Genomic DNA, 21774 nt, shown 5'->3' with positions numbered 1-21774 from the left:
AGCAGCACCTCTCCAGATTGCTGAAGTAAGGGAGGGAGATTATGAGGGAACTGCCCCAAGGACGCAAGGATTCATTCTTAGAGTTCCCACATCTTGATTAAAATAAACAGTACAGGAAATAGACTGCAAGCACATCCAGGTGATTAAATAATTAACACCAGGCCAAAAAACAAGCAAGAGGGGAGCTGGGATGCAAACTGTATTACTGGGCCTCAATAAACATTGTAATGGATTACCTTGTAACCCCACCCTCTGACCTTGGACAATATGGTATCTAATGCTAAATGAAAACTTCAGAGATGGTGGGGGAAGGAGGAACAGGCAGTCAACGACTCCAGTAGAAACCACTGGGAGTGAAGAGTATATGTCAAAGAATTTCAGCATTACAATGAACTTTAAAGATCAGATTTATTTGGAGAAAACAAAAAACCCACAACCCAAAGGATGGGATTTTACATCAAGACATCTCCCAGGTAATAAGTCTACAGATTACAAATCATTTTCATAGAAGATATTTTTGTACAAATTTTACATGTATTCAGGAGTGGGACATTAATCCCCATTTCTATTTTAATAGGGGGGACAAGGCAGGGGAGAGGGAAAAACAGTTTTGGATATAACTATTTGGAAGGAGAGTAGACATGAAGAGGGCAAACCCTAGCTTTTCATTATCTACAATCAATGGTTTTTCCTTTTAAAAAAAAAAAAAAAAAAAAAAACCTTTCAATCTTCAACACTCTTTAAAAGCCCACTTCTTAGCTACTGGCCAATCCACACCAATTATTTAAATTCACTTGGTACACACCTTTGTCAACTGGGTAAATTATATTATGCCCACTGCTGCAGCACGCATAAACCAACACCCCTGCATGGCTGAACAGGGCCTAATCTAGGACTGATGGGAGACGGGCTTGCAAACCAAGATCAAGGTGTCGTTTCTCTGCTAATACTGTCTACCAAGCCGATCCCTACAAAAATGCACATACAAGCAGGCAAGTTTAGCTACTGTGTTGCAAGAGAAACCAGGACCTTGTTAAATAGTTCTCTCCATTACCATTTATTCTCTCAAGGGAAGCTTTAAAAAAAAATAATAAAGAAAAACAACACATTGGTCTGGCTACCTCATGAATCCAACAAGCATTGGTGTAGCATTTCAGTGGAGAAGGAAACGTGGGGGGAAAACTCATCAAGGTTGTAAAAAAGGCTCCCAATTTAACTGTCCCTGTCCCTATTTATCCACCATCCAAGACCATCCATTATTCTAGAGCACTCTGATCTATAAAAGGGGTCAAAGCATCAGGAGCAGGCAAGGAGTGAGAACCAAAAGACATCAAGAAACCGATTTGCTTGAGAAAAGCAGCGATTCTTCCTTTCACAGCTCTCCATGGCTGAGAGAGAAAATGCCCAAGACATCATCTATGTGACTTAAGAGACTGCTTTTTGGGAGGTTAAGAGTAGCACGAAGAACTTAAGATGACCACAAGAGTCTAAGTTTTTAGTTTCAAGGTTTCAACAGAATGTGGATATATTCAAACTTTCAAAAAGGACAGTGTTTAGAAAGGGTAAAACTAGGACACAGAAAACACTGGGAATTACCACGACCCCCAAGTGCTTCCGGCTCCAGGAAATAACCATTCATGTGTTTGCTGGAGGTCACACAATTTTCCCCATTACCTGGTACAAAATGACTCATCACTTCCCAAAAGCTTCTTTTCAAACCACGATTTTCCCATTTATTTTGATCCAATGCAGTCCTATTCTTTATGGCCTATAGTCTCACTCCCAACTACCCCCCTGGGGGGTTAAAAAAAAAATTCCCCCTAGGCTGGCCCCCAAAACTCAGAATTAAATAAGAGGAGGGGCTGGCAGCCTCCTGGAGACTAAAACAACTTGAGGCTAAATCTACCTTTCCAAGAGTGGAAAATGTATTCAGATAATGTTTTGAGAATTCATATATGCCACAATAGGATAAAAACTAAAAGGTAGAAATCTCACAATTTTCCTTCTACCTCCCTCCCCTACTGCCCAACCAGGTTCCAGACGTTATATCACTGTCATTACCATTTCTGCTAAATGGAGGCCCCTAGGCACTAATCACACTGGCAACTGTGTGGTGACATAACACACCACAACTCTTCCTCTAAAAAGCTGTAGTCCCTTTCTCTCTGGCTATATTGGCGATTCTCCAGTTACTTTAATACTTTAAAGGCTGCAGCAGCATGCAAAATAATTTCATTTTTTGTTTTTAAAAAAAGGTAAGAAAGGTCTTCAGGAGATGGTGAGTTTTATTTTGTCTTGTCTGGAGAGAGGTTTTGATTTGCTCTCGAATGTTCCAGGGTGGAGAGAAACTAGGAGAAAGCACAGGATGTAGAGGTCTATTCGGCATAATCTTCTCCCTCGTTTTCATCTTCACCATCAACAGAGAGAGCAGCATACTTGCTTGCAGAACTGAACTTCTGTAACACAACGAGAGTGACAGGATAATGAAGGCCTTGAATTATCACATCAAAACCCAAGACACAGAATACTGATCCTTTGGCAATGGAGGATGACAGTCAGATGACACCCACTTGCTTAGTCATCAACATTGTCCACTGGAGAGGAGCTAGGGAAGAGGGTCAGAGGCACATGTGATCTTACTGTAGTCCCACACCACCTCTACACCTTGCAAAAGGGATGAGAACAAAGGAAGGCAGAAACCAGGAAAAAGCTAAACTTCTTGTGCTATTTCAGATAAAGACCAATGTCTTATTTCCAAACACTTTGTATTCCAAATGGAAAGAAGTCCAACAGCAAAAAGTATTCTACGAAAAATTGGGAGCAGCCTTCAACACTTACCGAAGCTGGATTTTCCTCAGGTTTCTTTGGCTCAGGTGCAGATCTGGAGTCTTGATCCTTTTTGCCATCTTTCCTGCAGAGACGTAAGCATAAAACCACATCTTTAGGAAAGGACTCGCCTAATACAAATATGTGCATGCATGCAGTTTCAAAGCACTGAACAGGCACCTCTAGCCAACAGTCCTTGTTGTCTGGATGATGTATTACTTCTAGATTTTCAGAATCTTAACTGTCATGTTGGCTGACTTTAGTTTGCTCACAATGAGAGATCTGACAGTGCTTTGAGAACCAAGAACTTAATTTCTTAATTACACAAACATGTGGATCAGAGGAAAGATGATAATGAGAAAGAGAACAAGCATACCTATCTGACTCCTTCCAGTGGTCTTTGTTCCCTCCGTCTCCTGGTCCACGGCTAGAGGTCCCAGTTTGGCCTTTTGGGACATTCATCCCATCTACTTTATTTTCATCTGTTTGAGCAGTCATGTAAACAAATTAAAGGCAAGTAAAATTATCAATGTCCTTCTCCTAAGATTTTCCTTAAGCTGAAGAAAACTGTGCCCACATGTACTGAGGGAAACTAACCTCATGCCAACCCAGACTTCCTTCCTGAAGCCTTCTTTCCACATCCTCTATAGCACACAAAAATTCAAAAACCAAACAAAATCCACTAAAAAGTTCCATGTAGGGATGTGCCATCATGAAAAGCAAGCTGGAAATAAAGACTATGACGCTCTGTAGTGACCTTGGCCTTGCTGATGGTAACATTTCTAATCTGGATTGAAAGTGTTAATTTCCTTCCGATTTTTTTCTCCTCCTGTCAAAGAAATGTTCTACCAGGCAAGGGCAGGGTTTCATACTTTCTCCAAAGAGGCCATTCCTCCCTCTACTGGCAAGAAAAGGTAGATAACCCAATAATTCTTTTATTTTTTTTTATTTTTTGAGATGGAGTCTTGCTCTGTCGCCCAGGCTGGAGTGCAGTGGGGCCATCTCAGCTCACTGCAACCTCCGTCTCCCAGGTTCAAGCAATTCTCCTGCCTCAGCCTCTCCCCAGTAGCTGGGATTACAGGCATGTGCCACCACACCCGGCTACTTTTTTTGTATTTTTAGTAGAGACGGGGGTTTCGCCATGTTGGCCAGGCTGGTCTCGAACTCCTGACCTCTGATCTGCCCGCCTCGGCCTCCCAAAGTGCTGCGATTACAGGTGTGAGCCACCATGCCCGGCCAACCCAAGAACTCTTTTTTTTTTTTTTTTTGAGACGGAGTCTTGCTCTGTGCCCCAGGCTGGAGTGCAGTGGCGCGATCTCGGCTCACTGCAAGCTCCACCCCCCTGGGTTCAGGCCATTCTCCTGCCTCAGCCTCTCCCCAGTAGCTGGGATTACAGGCATGTGCCACCACACCCGGCTAATTTTCTTGTATTTTTAGTAGAGACGGGGTTTCACCGTGTTAGCCAGGATGGTCTCGATCTCCTGACCTCGTGATCCGCCCGTCTCGGCCTCCCAAAGTGCTGGGATTACAGGCTTGAACCACCGCGCCCGGCCCAACCCAAGAACTCTTAACACAGTATCAGGTGCAAGACACATGCTCTTCAAAATCTAATTTTGGAGGCCTTTTTATTTAGGCTTCTAGGTGAAAAACCTATTTCCCATACTATGAGCTCACCTTTCCTTGCTGGTCCTTCCTCAGATGGTTGAGCTGGAGCTACTTTTCCCCCACCACTAGAAGGAAAACAGGTAATCACATTCATCAGTTGTTTCAGGGAGAAAACAGCCAAGAAACTTATAATCATCTTCCAAATGCAGTAGGTAAGCTTTACAGAAAACAAAATCATACTCAATGTTATGGAACATTAAAATATGGGAAAGCAAGCAATGAAAGCAGTAATTTGAACACTAAATGCCATATGCTTTCTAATCATCACATCATGCAAGATTAGTATTGCTATTTTCTTTTCTTTTGGAGTCTTAACTCTGTTGCCCAAGCTGGAGTGCAATGGCACATCTTGGCTCACTGCAACCTCCACCTCCCGGGCTCAAGCCTCTGACTTATATTTGCAGATTTATGTGGCACTAGTACTCCCATCATAGCTGATTTCAAGCTACCAAAGTGATGTCAACTGGCTATCAAAACTCCAGAAAATGGAACTAGGTCTTATGAGCCAATTCCAGCACACTAAGAGACTAAAGCCAGCATAACTTGTAAGGTGCTATACAATGCTGGCATCCTGTAGGGCATCTTCTGTCATTACATCACAGTATTTTAGAATCTGCACAGCTAACCAACTACTGTTTCCAAGCTGACTCACCTTGTAGGGGATTGCTGCTCTGTGTCTGAGCTCTGAGATCGAGCTGGAGGGTTAGAACTTCGCTTCACCCAAGCATTCTCCTTTGGTGGAGGGGCTGGCATTACCTTTAGGGGCTGATCAGGTTTGGGAGGTTTAGAAGTTGGAGAGTGACAATCTTCCTCCTTATTGAGTGTTTCATTTTCTAGAGACTTCTCACTCTCTCTCCTTCGTGCATCTGTGAAGCCAGAGTGAAAAGATCAAATTATCAGGCTGCAGATGCTCATGCATCTACCAGGATCTCAATAGTGTGGAAAATGGTACACATCCAAGTTTTGGCTCCCAAAGATGGATTTATCCCTAAACCAGTGGTTTACAAGTATTTCCAGAACAATGTCTGATGCACAGAGAAATAGGAAAAATAATGACCACGTATACAACTTAAGGGACACCCAGCCATCTGACCTTTTTAGGAATGAGTATCCTTGACAGCCTTTCTGCATTCTCAATGTTAAAGTGTCTTGACCTGGAGAATGTACATATGTGAAGAGGACCTATGATGAAATCCCAAACTGTAGTAACCACTGCTCAACTTCAACTTAAAACTCAACACACATGGACTATGATGCAATCACATTTATGAAAAACAGCCTACTGGCTGGGTGCAGTGGCTCACGCCTGTAATCTTAGGACACTGGGAGGCTGTGGGGGTGGGGGGAATCGTTTCAGCCTAGGAGTTTCAGACCAGCCTGGACAACATGGTGAAACCCCAGCTCTACACAAAATAGAAAAATTAGCTGAGTGTGGCATGTGCCTGTAGTCCCAGCTACTAGGGATGATGAGGTGAGCTGTGATCGTATTGCTGCACTCCAGCCTGGCTGACAAGAGTGAGACCCCATCTCAAAAAACAAAACAACAACCTACATATGTGTGTTTTTTAAAAAAGGTAATACGTGTCTTCTCAAAACAAGGACCCTCCTTTGGGAGGCTGAGGCAGGACTGCTTGAAGCCAGGAGTTTGAGACCAGCCTGGGGAGTGTAGTCAGACCCCCATCTCTAAAAAAAAATTTTTAATTTAGCCAGATATGGTTGCATGCACCCATCGTTCACAGCTACTTGGGATACTGGGGCAAGAGGATTGCTTGAGGACAGGAGTTGAAGGCTGCAGTGAGCTATGATCGCACCACTGCACTCCAGCCTGGGTGAGAATGAGACCCTGTCTTAAAAATAAAAAACTAGGCCGGGAGCGGTGGCTCATGCCTGTAATCCCAGCACTTTGGGAGGCCAGGGAGGGCAGAGCATGAGGCCAAGAGATGGAGACAATCCTGGCCAACATGGCGAAACCCCATCTTTACTAAAAATACAAAAAATTAGCTGAGCATGGTGGCGCTCACCTGTAATCCCAGCTACTCAGGAGGCTGAGACAGGAGAACTGCTTGAACCAGGGAGTCAGAAGTTGCAGTGAGCCAAAATTGTGCCACTGCACTCCAGCCTGGTGACAGAGCAAAACTCTGTCTCAATAAACAAACAAACAAATAAATAAAAGAAATGCAAGTACAAATCAATTTAGAGGTGGGAGAAAAGACCTTAAAAAACATCGTAGTGGCTGGCACTTTATGAGGCTGAGAGCAGCCTGGGCAACATGGGGAAACCATCTCTACAAAAATTTAACTGGGTATAGGCCGGGCGTGGTGACTCATGCCTGTAATCCCAGCACTTTGGGAGGCCGACGTGGGCAGATCATGAGGTCAGGAGATCGAGACCATCCTGGCTAACACGGTGAAACTCCGTCTCTACTAAAAACACAAAAAATTAGCTGTACGTGGTGGCGGGCGCCTGTAGTTCCAGCTACTTGGGAGGCTGAGGCAGGAGAATGGCATGAATCCGGGAGGCAGAGCTTGCAGTGAGCCGAGATCGTGCCACTGCACTCCACCCTGGGAGACAGAGCAAGATTCCATCTCAAAAATAAATATATAAATAAATACAATTTAGCCGGTGTAGTGGTGCATGCCTACAGTCCCAGCTACTAAGGAGGCTGAGGTGGGAGGATCACTTGAGTCCAGGAGGTGAGGCTGCAGTGAGCCATCATAATGCCACTGCACTCCAGCCTGTGTGACAGAGTAAGACCCTATCTCAAAACAAAACAAAAAAACCACATCATGGTAAGGGAAGGAGGTATTATAATTGAACCACTGAGGTTTCTAAAACACTAAAAGTGCTTGATCAACCAGTAGTAACACTGCTTGAGAACACTGCTCTGGTGATAACATCAAAAAAGGTTGGTCTTGGGACAGCTCATATGAAACTCCAAGCCTTTGACTGTTCTGAATAGACAACATTCTAAGATGTCACAACATAAAATGAAAATACACCAAAAAAAAAAAAAGGACATAAAATGAAGAAACAAGCCTAACAGTCAAGTATCCGCTTCAGTGGTAGATTATTAAGCAGATCATCTAGGTCTACTCTGGTACCCATTCCTCAAATTCTTTGGAGCAGAAGACATGAAACTCCAGTCGGCCCATGCAACTCATATAAAGAGTTCATGACTGAATTTAAATACTGCAAAGTCTCTGCATAATTTGGTTATGGATAGTTTATGGAAAACAGCAATAACACAATACCCACCCTGGTCTGACTTACTTCTGCCAGATGTGGCGGAGGTCCCAGTCTGTGATGACTCACTTCCTGTCCTCGACCGTTCCCGTTCCTGAGTTTCTTCACTTCGCCAGCTTGGGTGTCTGTACGAGAGATTTCACAAAACACACATTATGCCTGGCTCAATGAAGGCCACCTTAGACCCATGCTGACCCCTCAAGAACCATCATTTATTAATATTCTACCACACTTGCTTCATCTATAGGTGTATGTGCATATAAATTTATCTTTCCCTCAAACTATTTGAAAGCTACAGACATTAAGACACACTTTGGCCCTAATTACTTCAGCAAGAATCAACTAATATGGTTAAGAACACTATCCTACATAATCTACAATACTGCCCTTCTTTAACACGGTTCTACAAGCCACTCACTACCAAGCCTAGTTTTTCAGGGCAATTACTTATTATAGGAGGTCTCTAGCCTTTTAGATGCCATACCAGCTTTTAACAGTAAACACTTTTGTGATGGACAGGAAACAACTCTTCATTGTGTAAAACTGTCCCTAACACTGCATACTAACACCCCCAGCCACAGCCCACTAAATGCTCATCAGTGACAACCAGTGATATGATAATGACACAAATTTCCCAAATGCCCCTGGGGATGTAATGCCCCCATTAAGAACCACTGGATTCCTAGATGGGATATCCATCAAGAAGACAACCTACCTCTCCCGAGGCCGTCGTTCTAGTTTTGGCTCATCCAGCTGACGCTGCAACTTCTCTTGTTCCTTCTGTAGCCGTTCTTCTACTTCTCTTTCTCTAGCAGCTGTGTCAACAGGCTTTGCCCCTCCAAAGATAGAAGCAGCTCGACTGGACTGGGAGGTACTAGCAGAGGAATCATCTTCCTTAGGAGTACTCCGAGGCTTTAGATTCAGTTTGGGTCTTTGAGGGGGACCTAAGTTAAATGAAACTTTAAGTAATAGTTTTCCAAATTGTCAGAAGCTGATGGCTGAAAGCCAGATTCCCAGATATAACTCCTATGAAATGCTATATGAGATTCAAGTTAGTGGCCTAACCAATCCGCAGAAGTCAAATAGGACATCATTAGACAATAGGTAGCTTAGGCCGGGCGCGGTGGCTCACGCCTGTAATCCCAGCACTTTGGGAGGCTGAGGCGAGTGGATCATGAGGTCAGGAGATCGAGACCATCCTGGCTAACAAGGTGAAACCCCGTCTCTACTAAAAATACAAAAAATTAGCTGGGCGTGGTGGCAGGCACCTGTAGTCCCAGCTACTCAGGAGGCTGAGGCAGGAGAATGGCGTGAACCCAGGAGGCAGAGTTTGCAGTGAGCTGAGATTGCACCACTGCACTCCAGCCTGGTCGATAGAGCGAGACTCTGTCTCAAAAAAAAAAAAAAAAAAAAGGTAGCTTAGGCCGGGTGTGGTGGCTCACACCTGTAATCCCGACACTTTGGGAGGCTGAGGCGGACAGATCACCTAGGGTTGGGAGTTCGAGACCAACCTGACCAACATGGAGAAACCCCATCTCTACTAAAAATAAAAAATTAGCCTGGCATGGTGGCGCGTGCCTGTAATCCCAGCTACTCAGGAGGCTGAGGCAGGAGAATCACTTGAACCTGGGAGGCAGAGTTTGTGGTGAACTAAGATTGCAACCCTGCACTCCAGCCCTCCAGGCTGGGCAACAAAAGCAAAACTCTGCCTAAAATAAATAAATAAATAAAAATAAAAATAGGTGGCATAAATAACCAAGTTCTGGCTGGGTGTGATGGCTCACGCCTGTAAACCCAGCACTTTGGGAGGCCGAGGCAGGCAGATCACCTGAGGTTGGGAGTTCGAAACCAGCCTGACCAATATGGAGAAACCCAGTCTCTACTAAAAATACAAAATTAGCCGGGAGTGGTGGCACATGCCTGTAATCCCAGCTACTCAGGAGGCTGAGGCAAGAGAATCGCCTGAACCCAGGAGGCGGAGGTTGCAGTGAGCCGAGATTGGTGCCACTGCACTCTACAATGGGCGACAAAAGCCAAACTCCATCTCAAAAAACAAAACAAACAAACAAAAAACCAATCAACTTCAATTACTCTTGTACCACATCCATGATGTAGTTCAAGACCACAGGAAAGACTAAAAATGGTAAACATTAAAGTGATAAATTAAAAAAAAAAAAAAAAAAAAAAAAAAAAGCGAAAGCCAGGCGCGGTGGCTCATGCCTGTAATCCCAGCTCTCAGGGAGGCAGAGGCGGGAGGATAGCTTGAGCCCAGGAGTTCGAGACCTGCCTGGGTAATATAGTGAGATCCCGTTCTCCACAAAAAAAAAAAAAAAAAAAAAAAAAAAAAAAAAAAAAAAAAAAGTGATAAATTAATAATCTATTAAGATTTCTTTTATATGGGAAAAAGTTTTGACCATCATTAAACTACTGGATGAAAGTATCTTGCTCTGAAATCTGTGCGTTAAGAACTAATACAATATGATACGGAAGACTCTAGTTCTTTATTTTTTTTTGAGACAGTCTCGCTCTGTCACCCAGGCTGGAGCGCAGGGGTGTGATCTCAACTCACTGCAACCTCTGCCTCCCTGATTTCCCTGCATCAGCCACCAGAGTAGCTGGGAGTACAGGCACATGGCACCATGCCCAGCTAAATTTTGTACGTTTAGTAGAGATGGGGTTTCACCAAGTTGGCCAGGCTGGTCTTGAACTCCTGACCTCAAGTGATCCGCTTGCCTCGGCTTCCCAAAGTGCTGTTACAGGTGTGAGCCACCACGCCCAGCCAGGAAGACTCTAAATCTTATACCCTTGTCTCTGTGTATAATATAAATTTGGCAGGTGGTTCATGGGGCAAAACATGTAACATTGAACAAATAAACTCTTAAGGCAGCCTGATTTCTTCCTTGATTCAAGTTGTCAGAATACTTTAAAGAGAAACCTAAGTGTTTCAAGGAAGTTAAATTACTAAAAATCATTGTTTGTCCTAAATATTTTGGATATACCAAAGATACAAAGAAAGCCTATCTATACAATCACCTGACTTAAGTAATGTAACCTTAACGAAGAGGTAAAACCTCCTGATGACATGACCAGCTGCACTCTGTCCTCTAAATAACCACTAGATGGTGACCTTATCATGCCCACACTTGACTTTATACTTTTACTACGTATGCACGTAGTACCTGTAGATAGAGGGTACTGTTTAACAAGATCTAAATTTTCTATGAGGGCTTAAAGTCGACAGTTTATATATGTTCCTAGACGTATTTTACATCTGTATTATAGCCCTGTCACTTTTATAAGATAAAATGGGGGCTCAGAAAAAGTAGCTCACTTCAGATATTTAAGATATTAATAAAATAATACAGCTGGGCACAGTGGCTCACGCCAGTAACCCCAGCACTTTGGGAGGCCGAGGGCAAGTGGATCACTTGAACTTGGAAGTTTAAAACCAGCCTTGGCAACATGGAGAAACCCCATCTCTATAAAAAATATCAAAATTAGCCAGGCATATGGCATGCACCTATAGTCCCAGTTACTGGGGAGGATAAGGTAGGAGGATCACTTGAGCTCAGAAGGCTGAGGCTACAGTTAGCCATGATTATGTCACTGCACTTTTAGCCTAGGCAACAGAATGAGATCCTGTCTCAAGAAGAAAAAAAAAAAGTAAATGGTGGGCAAACAGTGAAGGCCCGTGTATGTCAGAGGTATAGAGAAAGGGCTATCTTCCAGGTCCTGGGGAAACTAGAAAGGTCTAAACAGAGGAGAATAGGGTAATTAGATCTTATGCCAGAAAGACAACTGACAACTGGGGCCAATGTGAAGAATGGAGCAAGGAAGGGAACTCTGTTAGGAGGCAATGGCCAGTAATGTGGGTGCAGCAATGAGACTTCAACAAAGGTAGCAGCAGCGACTAGAGACAAGACAGCAGATCTTAGAGGGAATTGGGGGTAAGAGCAAGAAGAGAAAAAGAAAAAAAATCAGGTATGCAGCTTTTGGTGGGGAGGTAAGGGACAGTGTGAGACAGGAAAAGATCAGAAGTCAAGGAGAACATGAAGCCCACATCTAAGCCTCCACTTTTCTAACTTGTAATTTTACCTATACCACACAGAAGTCAGAATTAAACAATACTTGTACAAGCACTCAGCTCACAGATGGAACAGAGTAGTTAATAAATGTTAGTTATTATTTTTAGGCTTCTTGCTTGAGGAAATAGCTTTTAAGAATGTAGTTTTTTTGGCCAGGCGCGGTGGCGCACACCTGTAATCCCAGCACTTTGGGGAGGCCAAGGCAGGCGGATCACGAGGTCAAGAGATCGAGACCATCCTGGCCAACATGGTGAAACCCCATCTCTACTAGTGATGGTGAAACTCTGTGCGCCTGTAGTCCCAGCTACTCGGGGGGCTGAGGCAAGAGAATTGGTTGAACCTAGGAGGCAGAGGTTGCAGTGAGCCGAGATCGTGCCACTGCACTCCAGCCTGGCAACAAACAGAGCGAGACTCTGTCTCAATAAAAAAAAAAAAAAAAAAAAAAAATTCTGGGACACATGCCATAACCTTTTATATGACATCACTGAAGTTAGAACACAAATGGTGGCCATTTATTAGTATTTTCTAACAAGTTAGATTTGTAACAGTTTACATTTTATATCTTATAATATTAGGGCATGATTTTAGAACAGGTGTACCAAAATCTCACCTTTATAATTAATGAACATCAATTATTATGGTGTAATGGTACTGAAATCAGCAATGTTTTTTTTTTGGAGACAGTCTCACTCTGTCGCCCAGGCTGGAGTGCAGTGGTGCGATCTCAGCTCACTGCAACCTCCGCCTCTGGGCTCAAGCAATTCTCCTGCCTCAGCCTCCCGAGTAGCTGGGATGATAGGTGTGTGCCGCTCCGGCCACCTAATTTTTGTATTTTTAGTAGAAACGGGGTTTCACCATGTTGGCCAGGCTGTTCTCGAACTCTTGACCTCAAATGATCTGCCCATCTTGGCCTCCCAAAACGCTGAGATTACAAGTGTGAGTCACTGCACCTACCCTTAATGCTTAGTTTTCAACCCCACAGTACCAATGATGCGCTACAGGACTACGTTTAATCTGAGTTTCATTTCCCTCACTTGAAAAATGTAGCTAAAACCATCTGCTTTAAGTGTAATTTACTGAGATCACAACATAACAGTATCTGGCAATTTTTTTTTCCATTTTTACTGTTTATTCAATAAATTTTAACTGAAAAAATCTATCTGTGAAGGCATATGAGATGAAAGGAATTCGACTGCTGTATTTCCACTGATGTCATCCTTAGCCAATGCTTTTTTTTTTTTTTTTTTTGAGACAAGAGTCTCACTCTGTCATCCAGGCTGGAGTGCAGTGGCGCGATCTCCGCTCACTGCAAGCTCCGCCTCCCGGGTTCACGCCATTCTCCTGCCTCAGCCTACCGAGTAGCTGGGACTACAAGCGCCTGCCACCACGCCTGGCTAACTTTTTCTATTTTTAGTAGAGACGGGGTTTCACCATTAGCCAGGATGCTCTCTATCTCCTGACCTCGTGATGCGCCCGCGTCGGCCTCCCAAATTGCTGGGATTACAGGCGTGAGCCACTGTGCCCGGCCAGCCAATGCTCTTTCTACTATGCTTTGCTGCTTCCTGTACAATGTGCAAATCACATCTGTGCCCAACTCAGTGGTTTGTAACATAATCACAAATTTTCTGTAGTTTTCCCAGTTTCTGCTCCATGTAAGTAAAAAAAAAACTATTACCTCTGTCATCGCGCCTATAATCATCCCGAGAGTAATCATCTCTGGAGCTCCACGACCGATCATCCCGTCTGTCGTATCGGTCTTCATAGCGGTCCCCGCCTCCTCTGTAGTCATCATCCCTGCGATACCCACTGCCAAATGCTCTTCTGCCACTGCCTATCCGGGAATCATAGCCTGTAAACATATCCCAAATTATAATCATCACAGCAGAGAGAGAAAAAGAAGCAAAAAAGTTACTGAAAGAACAATTCAACATAAACATTTTACAATTACCTCTATCATAGTCTCTGCTGCCTCGGTCATCATAGCGATCCCGGCCACCATATCGATCCATATCCCGGCGTGGGCCATCCCGATACCCATCCCGATACCGGTCTGAATCATAACGATCTCGATACTCTAGAGAAAAGAGACAAGTAACACCATCCCCTTTCCTCTGACACCATTAATAGAAACACGGTAAGCTATCAGACCAGTTTGGAAGAATTTGTGTTTATTTAAATTTTCTATCTGATTTCTTCAAAAAGTTTCTCAGGTGAAATAAATGTTGCTCAGCTAATAATCTGGGAAGGGTGGGTTGGAAATAAAGAAAATCCCTAAATATTCTATAATGAATTTCCAGAAGGAGAAAAGGTTTATATGCAAAAACAAAAAACAAAACAAACAAACAAAAAAACCAAAGTAAGCACAAGACACTAAAACAACACAGTTGGAATCTTCCATGTGTGATCCCAAAGACCACCTATTTTTTAATTAAAAAATTTTTTTTAGCCGGGCGTGGTGGCTCACGCCTGTAATCCCAGCACTTTGGGAGGCTAAGGTGTGCGGATCACGAGGTCAAGAGATTGAGACCATCCTGGCCAACATGATGAAACCCCGTTTCTACTAAAAATACAAAAATTAGCTGGGCGTGGTGACGCGCACCTGTAGTCCCGGCTACTTGGGAGGCTGAGACAGGAGAATGTGTGAACATGGGAGGCGGAGGCTGCGCTGAGATCACACCACTGCACTCCAGCCTGGCGACAGAGTGAGACTACGTCTCAAAAAAAAAAAAAAAAAAAAAAAAAATTTTTTTTTTTTTTTTTTTGAGAGAGTCTCTCTATGCTGCCCAGGCTGGTCTTGGACTGCTGGGCTTAAGCAATCCTCCAGCCTTGGCCTCCCAAAGTGCTGGGATTACAGGCCTGAGCCATAACAACCAGCCACAAAGACTACTTTATTTAAGAGGCAAACAAAATGAGAAACAATATATGCAACATATGACTAACAGGACATAATTTTCTATTGAAGTTTAGGAGCTTTAATCAATTTCTGCACTGCTGATCATAATTTTAAACAGTACAAATACACTTTGGGAGGCTGAGGCTGGAGGATCGTCTGAGCTCAGGGGTTTGAGACCAGCCTGGGCAACCTGGCGAAACCACAACTCTATCAAAAATACAAAAAATCAGCCGGGCATGGTGGTACAGGCCTGTGGTCCCAGCTACTTGGGAGGACGAGGTGGAAGGATCACTTGAGCCAGGGAGGCAGAGGTTGCATTGATCCAAGATTGTGCCAAAGGCACTCCAGCCTGGGCAACAGAGTGAGATTTCTTCTCAAAATAAATAAGTAAATCAATAAATTAGTATAAATACTGAAAGTTGTATTAGAACTATGCATGAAAAGCTTTGAAGTCATGTATACCCTTCTTGGCCAACAATTTAATTTCTTGAAATTCATCCTGAGGAAATAACTGGATGTGTGATAAAGATACATGTACAAAGACATTCGTTGCAATGTTTGTTATAAACTATATTTTACACACACATGTGCATTTCAGTATCAGAGGAACCTAAATACTAGAAATCTGTATAAAGAAATGTAGTAACTCAGATAGCAAACTGGGTAGCATTAAGTTGTCTGTAAAAGGGATAGCTGCTATTTAGCTCCAGTTGACTGTTGCTAGGATCTTCCAATTTTCTGAGAGAAGCTGGCAGCCCAGATTTTTATGTTAAAAAAAATAAATCTGAATTTCTAAATATAAACTAACTAAAAAAACCTACAAATATTTTATAAGGCTGATTAATTTACATACAGGGGCCAAACAGGGATCTTTTTCTTTTTTCTTTTTTTTGAGACGGAGTCTCCCTCTGTTGCCCAGGCTGGAGTGCAGTCGCACAATCGTGGGCTCAATGCAACCTCTGCCTCCCGGGTCCGAGTGATTCTCCTGCCTCAGCCTCCCGAGTAGCTGGGGTTACAGACACCCGGCACCATGCCCGGCTAATTTTTTTTTTTGTATTTTTAGTAGAGACGGGTTTCACCGTGTTAGCCAGGATGGTCTCGATCTCCTGACTTCATGATCCGCCCACCTCGGCCTCCCAAAGTGCTGGGATTACAGGCGTGAGCCATCGTGCCAGGCCAGGGATCTTTTTCTTGTGGCTACTGTCTTTTAAATATAAATAATGATTTCATTTTGGAAACCACATACTTTTTACTGACCAGACATAACATTTCCCAGTATTATAAACTTTATATATTAAAGAACATGCTAATGTTAGTAAAATGATTATAGAAATGATCTAAAACGGACACAAGAAAATCAGCCCTGTGTTTATTTTGAAATGTGGTTTAATTTCTGCAGATGCGATTTACACTTGATTTTATTTGGATAATACTGAAATTATGATAAGCTTGCATTTATTGAGAAAGCACAGATCCACATTGGAGAAAAGCAGCACATGCTATTACTGACATTTCACAGGAATACTTAGTGTAATACCCCCCAACACCCCTCAGGGTTCTGTTTTTGGCCTAATGCTTGGGATAGGAGTCTCTGGATCTTTAATTCAAGCTAACTAAGTTGACTTTGGGGCAGCTTTGGATAACAACAGCACACTCACTCGTTATCCATCCTGCTTGCTCTAAATTCAAGGTTTCAGGTGAGAAAAGTCATGCCCCTGGACTCAAAACAGGACCCTTGGGCCGGGCGCGGTGGCTCAAGCCTGTAATCCCAGCACTTTGGGAGGCCGAGACGGGTGGATCACGAGGTCAGGAGATCGAGACCAACCTGGTGAACATGGTGAAACCCCGTCTCTACTAAAAAATACAAAAAACTAGCCGGGCGAGGTGGCGGCGCCTGTAGTCCCAGCTACTCGGGAGGCTGAGGCAGGAGAATGGCGTGAACCCGGGAGGCGGAGCTTGCAGTGAGCTGAGATCCGGCCACTGCAACTCCAGCCCGGGAGACAGAGCGAGACTCCGTCTCAAAAAAAAAAAAAAAAAAAAAAAACAGGACCCTTGGTCTGACTGTCTGCTTTTTCTTTCAAGAGCCATTTCTTCCTGTTAACAATAGAATCTCTTGCATAAATGCTGAAGTTAATCACCTCAGGTAGTTCTCCCCAAGGCTTTGTTGTGTCAAAGTCATGTAAGAAGTCAGATATAAACTTGCTGATTTACCCTTCTTTCAGACCTATGACCCATTCTTCTTCCTTCTACATCTTAAATGGTTAAAGACTCTCCTCTAATAGGAATTATATCCCTTATTGCTTCCTCAATTATATTTAGTACAAAGCTCAAAAGGTACCTCACAAAATTAAAACGCTTGTGGCTGGGAGTGCTAGCTCACACCTGTAATCCCAGCGTTTTGGGAGGTCAAGGTGGGCAGATCATCTGAGGTAAGGAGTTACAGACCAGCCTGGCCAACATGGTGAAACCCCATCTCTACTTAAAAATACAAAAATTAGCCAGGTGTGGTGGCATGCATCTGTAATCCCAGCTACTCAGGAGGCTGAGGCACAAGGAACACCCTGAACCTGGCAGGCCCACTGCACTCCAGTCCGGGCAACAGAGCGAGACTCTGTCTCAAAAAAACAAAACAAAGAGCTTTTAAATTTAAGTTTTTCTGTTTTTACTTAAACTATTTCAAACATATAGAAAAGTAAAGAAGCCATTATAACAAACTTATGAACCTATTACTTAGGTTTAGTGAATGTCATATTTTGCCATGTTTCAGTTTTTTGTTTAAAAGAAATATGTTACAGATGTAACAACAGAATTTTCCCTACCCCCACCAACAATCACAAGGGTGGTTAAAATTACCATGCACAGCTTTATATTTTTTACAACTTATGCATTAATACTACATGGTATTGTTTTCAAATTTATACACAATTTTTTTCCCCTTAATGTAACAGGTTTTGAATTTTATCCCTGTTGTTATGTTATTATTTGATTACAGACAAAACACTAATTTATTTTTACTAGCTAGTAGCTTCTTTCCATTTTAAAAATAATTAGTGTCGTCTATTTTTGTGTATTTTAATAAAGTTGCATAATTTTCCCAATAAAGGTTTTTGTTAAAGTGATGTATATAATTAATCTCTACTCCTACCCCATGATATTTCCCACTCCCCTATCTTTCCGCACCCCAACTATTTAATTATTCACACACTCTCTTCCCTCCACTATAATAACATATGCCCAATAAAGACAGGATTTTCTTGTTTTTGTTCACTGCTGTATCTTGAGCATTTAAGTGAATCAATTTTTATTAGAAAAAAATTACACTGCTATATCCTTGTTCACTGCTATATCTTGAGTATTTTTAAAGTGAATCAATATTTTTATTTTAAAAACTTACATTTTAGGCCAGGCGTGGTGGCTCATGCCTGTAATCCTAGCACTTTGGGAGGCTGAGGCAGGAGGATCACCTGAGGTCAGGAGTCCGAGACCAGCCTGACCAACATGGAGAAACCCCATCTCTACTAAAAATACAAATTTAGCCAGGCGTGGCGGCACATGCCTGTAATCCCAGCTACTCGGGAGGCTGAGGCAGAAGAATCACTTGAACCTAGAAGGCGGAGGTTGTGGTGACCTGAGATCATGCCATTGCACTCCAGCCTGGGCAACAAGAGCGAAACTCCGTCTCGGGTAAAAAAATAAAAAAAATGTATTTTAATTGTTTGCTACAAGCATATAGTAATGCAACTGATCGGCTGGGCACAGTGGCTCACGTCTGTAATGCCAGCACTTTGGGAGGCCAAGGCAGGCGGATTATGAGGTCAAGAGATCGAGACCATCCTGGTCAACATCGTGAAACCCCCATCTCTACTAAAAATACAAAAATTAGCTGGGTGTGGTGGTGCACGCCTGTGGTTCCAGCTACTTGGGAGGCTGAGGCAGGAGAAATGCTTGAACCCAGGAGGTGGAGGTTGTAGTGAGCCAAGGTCGCGCCACTGCACTCCAGCCTGGGCGACAGAGCAAGACTCTGTCTCTTTCTGATTTCAAATAGCTCACTTTGTAGAATGTGTTGGGTTTTTTTTTTTTTTGGAGACAGGGTCTCGCTCTGTCACCCAGTCTAGACCTCCTGGGCTCAAGGAGTCCTCTTGCCTCAGCTTGCTGAATAGCTAGGACTGCAGGTGCGCACTACCACATCAGCTTTTTTTTTTTTTTTTTTGGTAGATAGGGTTTTGTCACCCAGGCTGCTCTCAAACTCCTGGCCTCAAGCAATCCACCTGCCTTGACCTCCCAAAGTATTGGGATTATAGATGTGAGACACCATGCCCAGGTTGGGTTTCTTTATAAACAATTGTCTCCAAAAAAAGAGAAATGTCTGTCCCTTTCTTTGGTTAAGTTTCTAAATAAAATTATTAATTTGTCAAATTTGCTTTCTGCATCTATCAATTCTTTCAGATATTATCCAAAATTTTTCTTAATCTGCTTTCCCCCCTCTATCTGTTAATGTGATCATCTGTAACACATTTGGCCTACTACTAAATAGCCTCCCAAAGCACAGAAGAAACTAACTTCATAAAAACACTTACTGTCTCCAAAGCTATCATCACCTCTTCTAGGTGGGTAGTCATCAAAGCTGTCTGTAGCAGGACGAGCCCTCCAGTCTGTATCTGTTTTGTCAGAATCCCGATTTCTATCACGGCCAAAAGAACGATCATCCCTGTCTACAGATACATTAAAACAAAAACCGTAAGTTAGCTCATAAAAACTTTGCCCGATGTTTCTCACACATAGAAAAACCCCACTTGACCATATTTTTCACTTTCACATCACACTGTCATCCCAGTTACCTCAGGCCCCATAAGTACATGCTCCAATTCAACCCGAGTGGTTCTTTTCCTCCCATTTTTTCCTATTGATTTAATGCTTAGCTATCTCAAATTCTGCATAGGCCAGGAGTCCGTGAAACATATACAAATTAGGTCCCCTTTGTGACCAATGTGCTGTTAGGCAGATAATCTATTTATCATCTATTTAATGTTCATCTAGATCAATCAGGCTTTTCAATCTTGACATGCATTTTGGGCTGCATAATTCTTTGTTGATAGGGACTGTCCTATCCCCTACAGAATTAACCCCTGGATTCTACTTATGTCAGCAGCACTCCCTCCAATTGTGACAACCTACACTGTCTTAAAACATTGCCAGAAATCCCCTGTGGGGCAAAACTGATTGAAAACTGTTACTGTAGATTCAGGCAGGCCCACCACTACCCCTATTAAAATTTTCTGGGAAAGGATGGTTTGTTGTCATCCTAGGACCATTACCAGTCAGAAATCTCTACCAGTTTCCTTACCTTTATCCTGTGCTTGATCAGCAACGTCCACTCGAATTCTCCTGTTACCTAGAGACTGAGAGCATAGGACCATATTAACCAACCTTTTGCCCCATTATGCACAAATCCCTTGAGTGACCTTGAACGTCTGGGCATAGCAGAAGCACTAGGGGAAGGAAGATAAAGGAGAACACTGTAATCTAGCTAACACTCCAATCTGTGGGCTAAAGAGTCCTTTATAAAGACTTAAAAATTCAACAAATTTAAGCTGGCTTTGAATATTAGGTCAATTATCATACTACTTTTACAAAGCTTAATTTCACAGAACAGAATTAACTTTTTAACGATCCAAGGTAATTTGTCAAGTGTAGTAAATTAAAAACAATCCTCACATAACTAGCTGAATAAAAGGCATATTTGGTGCCACAGCAATTATTTATCAAAATTTATAGAAGCCAGGTGCAGTGGCATGTACCTACAGTCTCAGCTCTTTGGGAGGCTGAAGCGGGAGGATCACTTAAGCCCAGGAGTTCAAGTCCAGCCTAGGCAATATAGCGAGACCCTGTCTCCTAAAAATAAAAACACCCAACACATTTATAGAGCCCCTACTAGTACTATACACCAGCAAAATTGCATAAAGCATGCTTTGTCTACAATCTTAGGTTCTTTCACTCAGTATTACCTTTGGATAAATCAGTTCTTCCAGAGATACCCTCTGACTTCCCTTTCCCACATCATTATTTACATACTTTGAACCCAATTAATTCTACTGCTGATTTTTCCTCATTTCATAGTAGAATCTACAGTTGAAGAAGGATAACAATGATTTTTAGTTAAAAATACCCAAAACTATATTAAACACCACTATAATGAAATCTTTAGTAACAAAGTAACTCTTAAATATGCACCACAACAATATATTAAGTAATAGTTCATCTAGTAAGCATCAAATAGTTAACAACTGCATGGTATTCTTTTTCTTATCCAGACTGAGTAAGGTTAGAGACCACTAAAGTTAATAAAATCTAAAAATAATCCAATAAGAGTAACTCTGGAACAACATTAGACCTTCATATGCATTTAAATTTAACTAAGTACATTAATTTTTATCTCTATTTCACGCTGATGACAGATTATGATGATGGTAATTATGAGGCAGCAAAACTATTTCTAAGAGGTGTTGATTTCAATCATGTCATAGGGCAAATTAGGACTTACGGCACGAATTATGGCACAAATGGCACTAGAAATTGCCTTATCAATAAACAATAAGGTGTTTTTGGAGTTAAAGGAGGAAAAAAGTCTTTTTTCTTCTGAGACATAAGCCTCTCAAGTTCTGGGACAGGAAAATATTTTGTAGGCAGTGTTGACAAGCAGAAGGATTGGATATTTGTCTCTCTCCTATAATATATTCCTTTGTAGGAAATGTTTCCAAATCCTCTTAAATGAACAAAAAATACCATTACAACACTTCCCTGAAAATGAGATATGCCTTTCAATACTAAACAAATTTGATTTTTCTATTTGCCTTTATCAGGTCAGATTACTCTGAAAAAGTCATAGGAGTTGAGGCAACACTATGGGTAAACCAATGTGAGACTTTTTTAGAGACATGGTGTGTGGCGCGTTTCTTCCACAATTTTCCACCTAAGTACCTCTTCTAAATTATTGGGGCCTACTGAATTTGCTGAAGTGTGACTTGCTAAATGTTGAATGTTAAGTGATATACTGTTAAATAA

At 42.4% G+C, this 21774-nt stretch overlaps 1 protein-coding gene across 2 annotated transcripts in view; it reads right to left on the bottom strand.

Moving 5' to 3' along the window:
• Positions 1 to 389: 389 nt before the first annotated feature.
• EIF4B (eukaryotic translation initiation factor 4B) overlaps positions 390 to 21774 on the bottom strand; it is a 36188-nt gene continuing 14803 nt past the window's right edge. Inside the window, exons 5-15 of one of the 2 annotated variants that reach the window (XM_050748870.1) lie at positions 20057 to 20111; positions 19290 to 19424; positions 13768 to 13893; positions 13495 to 13668; positions 8450 to 8678; positions 7747 to 7859; positions 5144 to 5357; positions 4501 to 4556; positions 3203 to 3308; positions 2839 to 2911; positions 390 to 2456 (exon numbers count right to left, since the gene is read on the bottom strand). In XM_050748870.1, the coding sequence (XP_050604827.1) occupies positions 2376 to 2456; positions 2839 to 2911; positions 3203 to 3308; positions 4501 to 4556; positions 5144 to 5357; positions 7747 to 7859; positions 8450 to 8678; positions 13495 to 13668; positions 13768 to 13893; positions 19290 to 19424; positions 20057 to 20111 (1362 nt within the window). In that variant the 3' untranslated portion in view covers positions 390 to 2375. The remainder of the gene's footprint in view (positions 2457 to 2838; positions 2912 to 3202; positions 3309 to 4500; positions 4557 to 5143; positions 5358 to 7746; positions 7860 to 8449; positions 8679 to 13494; positions 13669 to 13767; positions 13894 to 19289; positions 19425 to 20056; positions 20112 to 21774) is intronic. The other variant, XM_050748871.1, reaches the window with a different exon arrangement.

The sequence above is a fragment of the Macaca thibetana genome, chromosome 11 (assembly GCF_024542745.1).
Source record: "Macaca thibetana thibetana isolate TM-01 chromosome 11, ASM2454274v1, whole genome shotgun sequence".
In the NCBI taxonomy this organism is placed as follows: domain Eukaryota; kingdom Metazoa; phylum Chordata; class Mammalia; order Primates; family Cercopithecidae; genus Macaca; species Macaca thibetana.
This window is presented reverse-complemented; position numbering and strand designations above follow the sequence as displayed.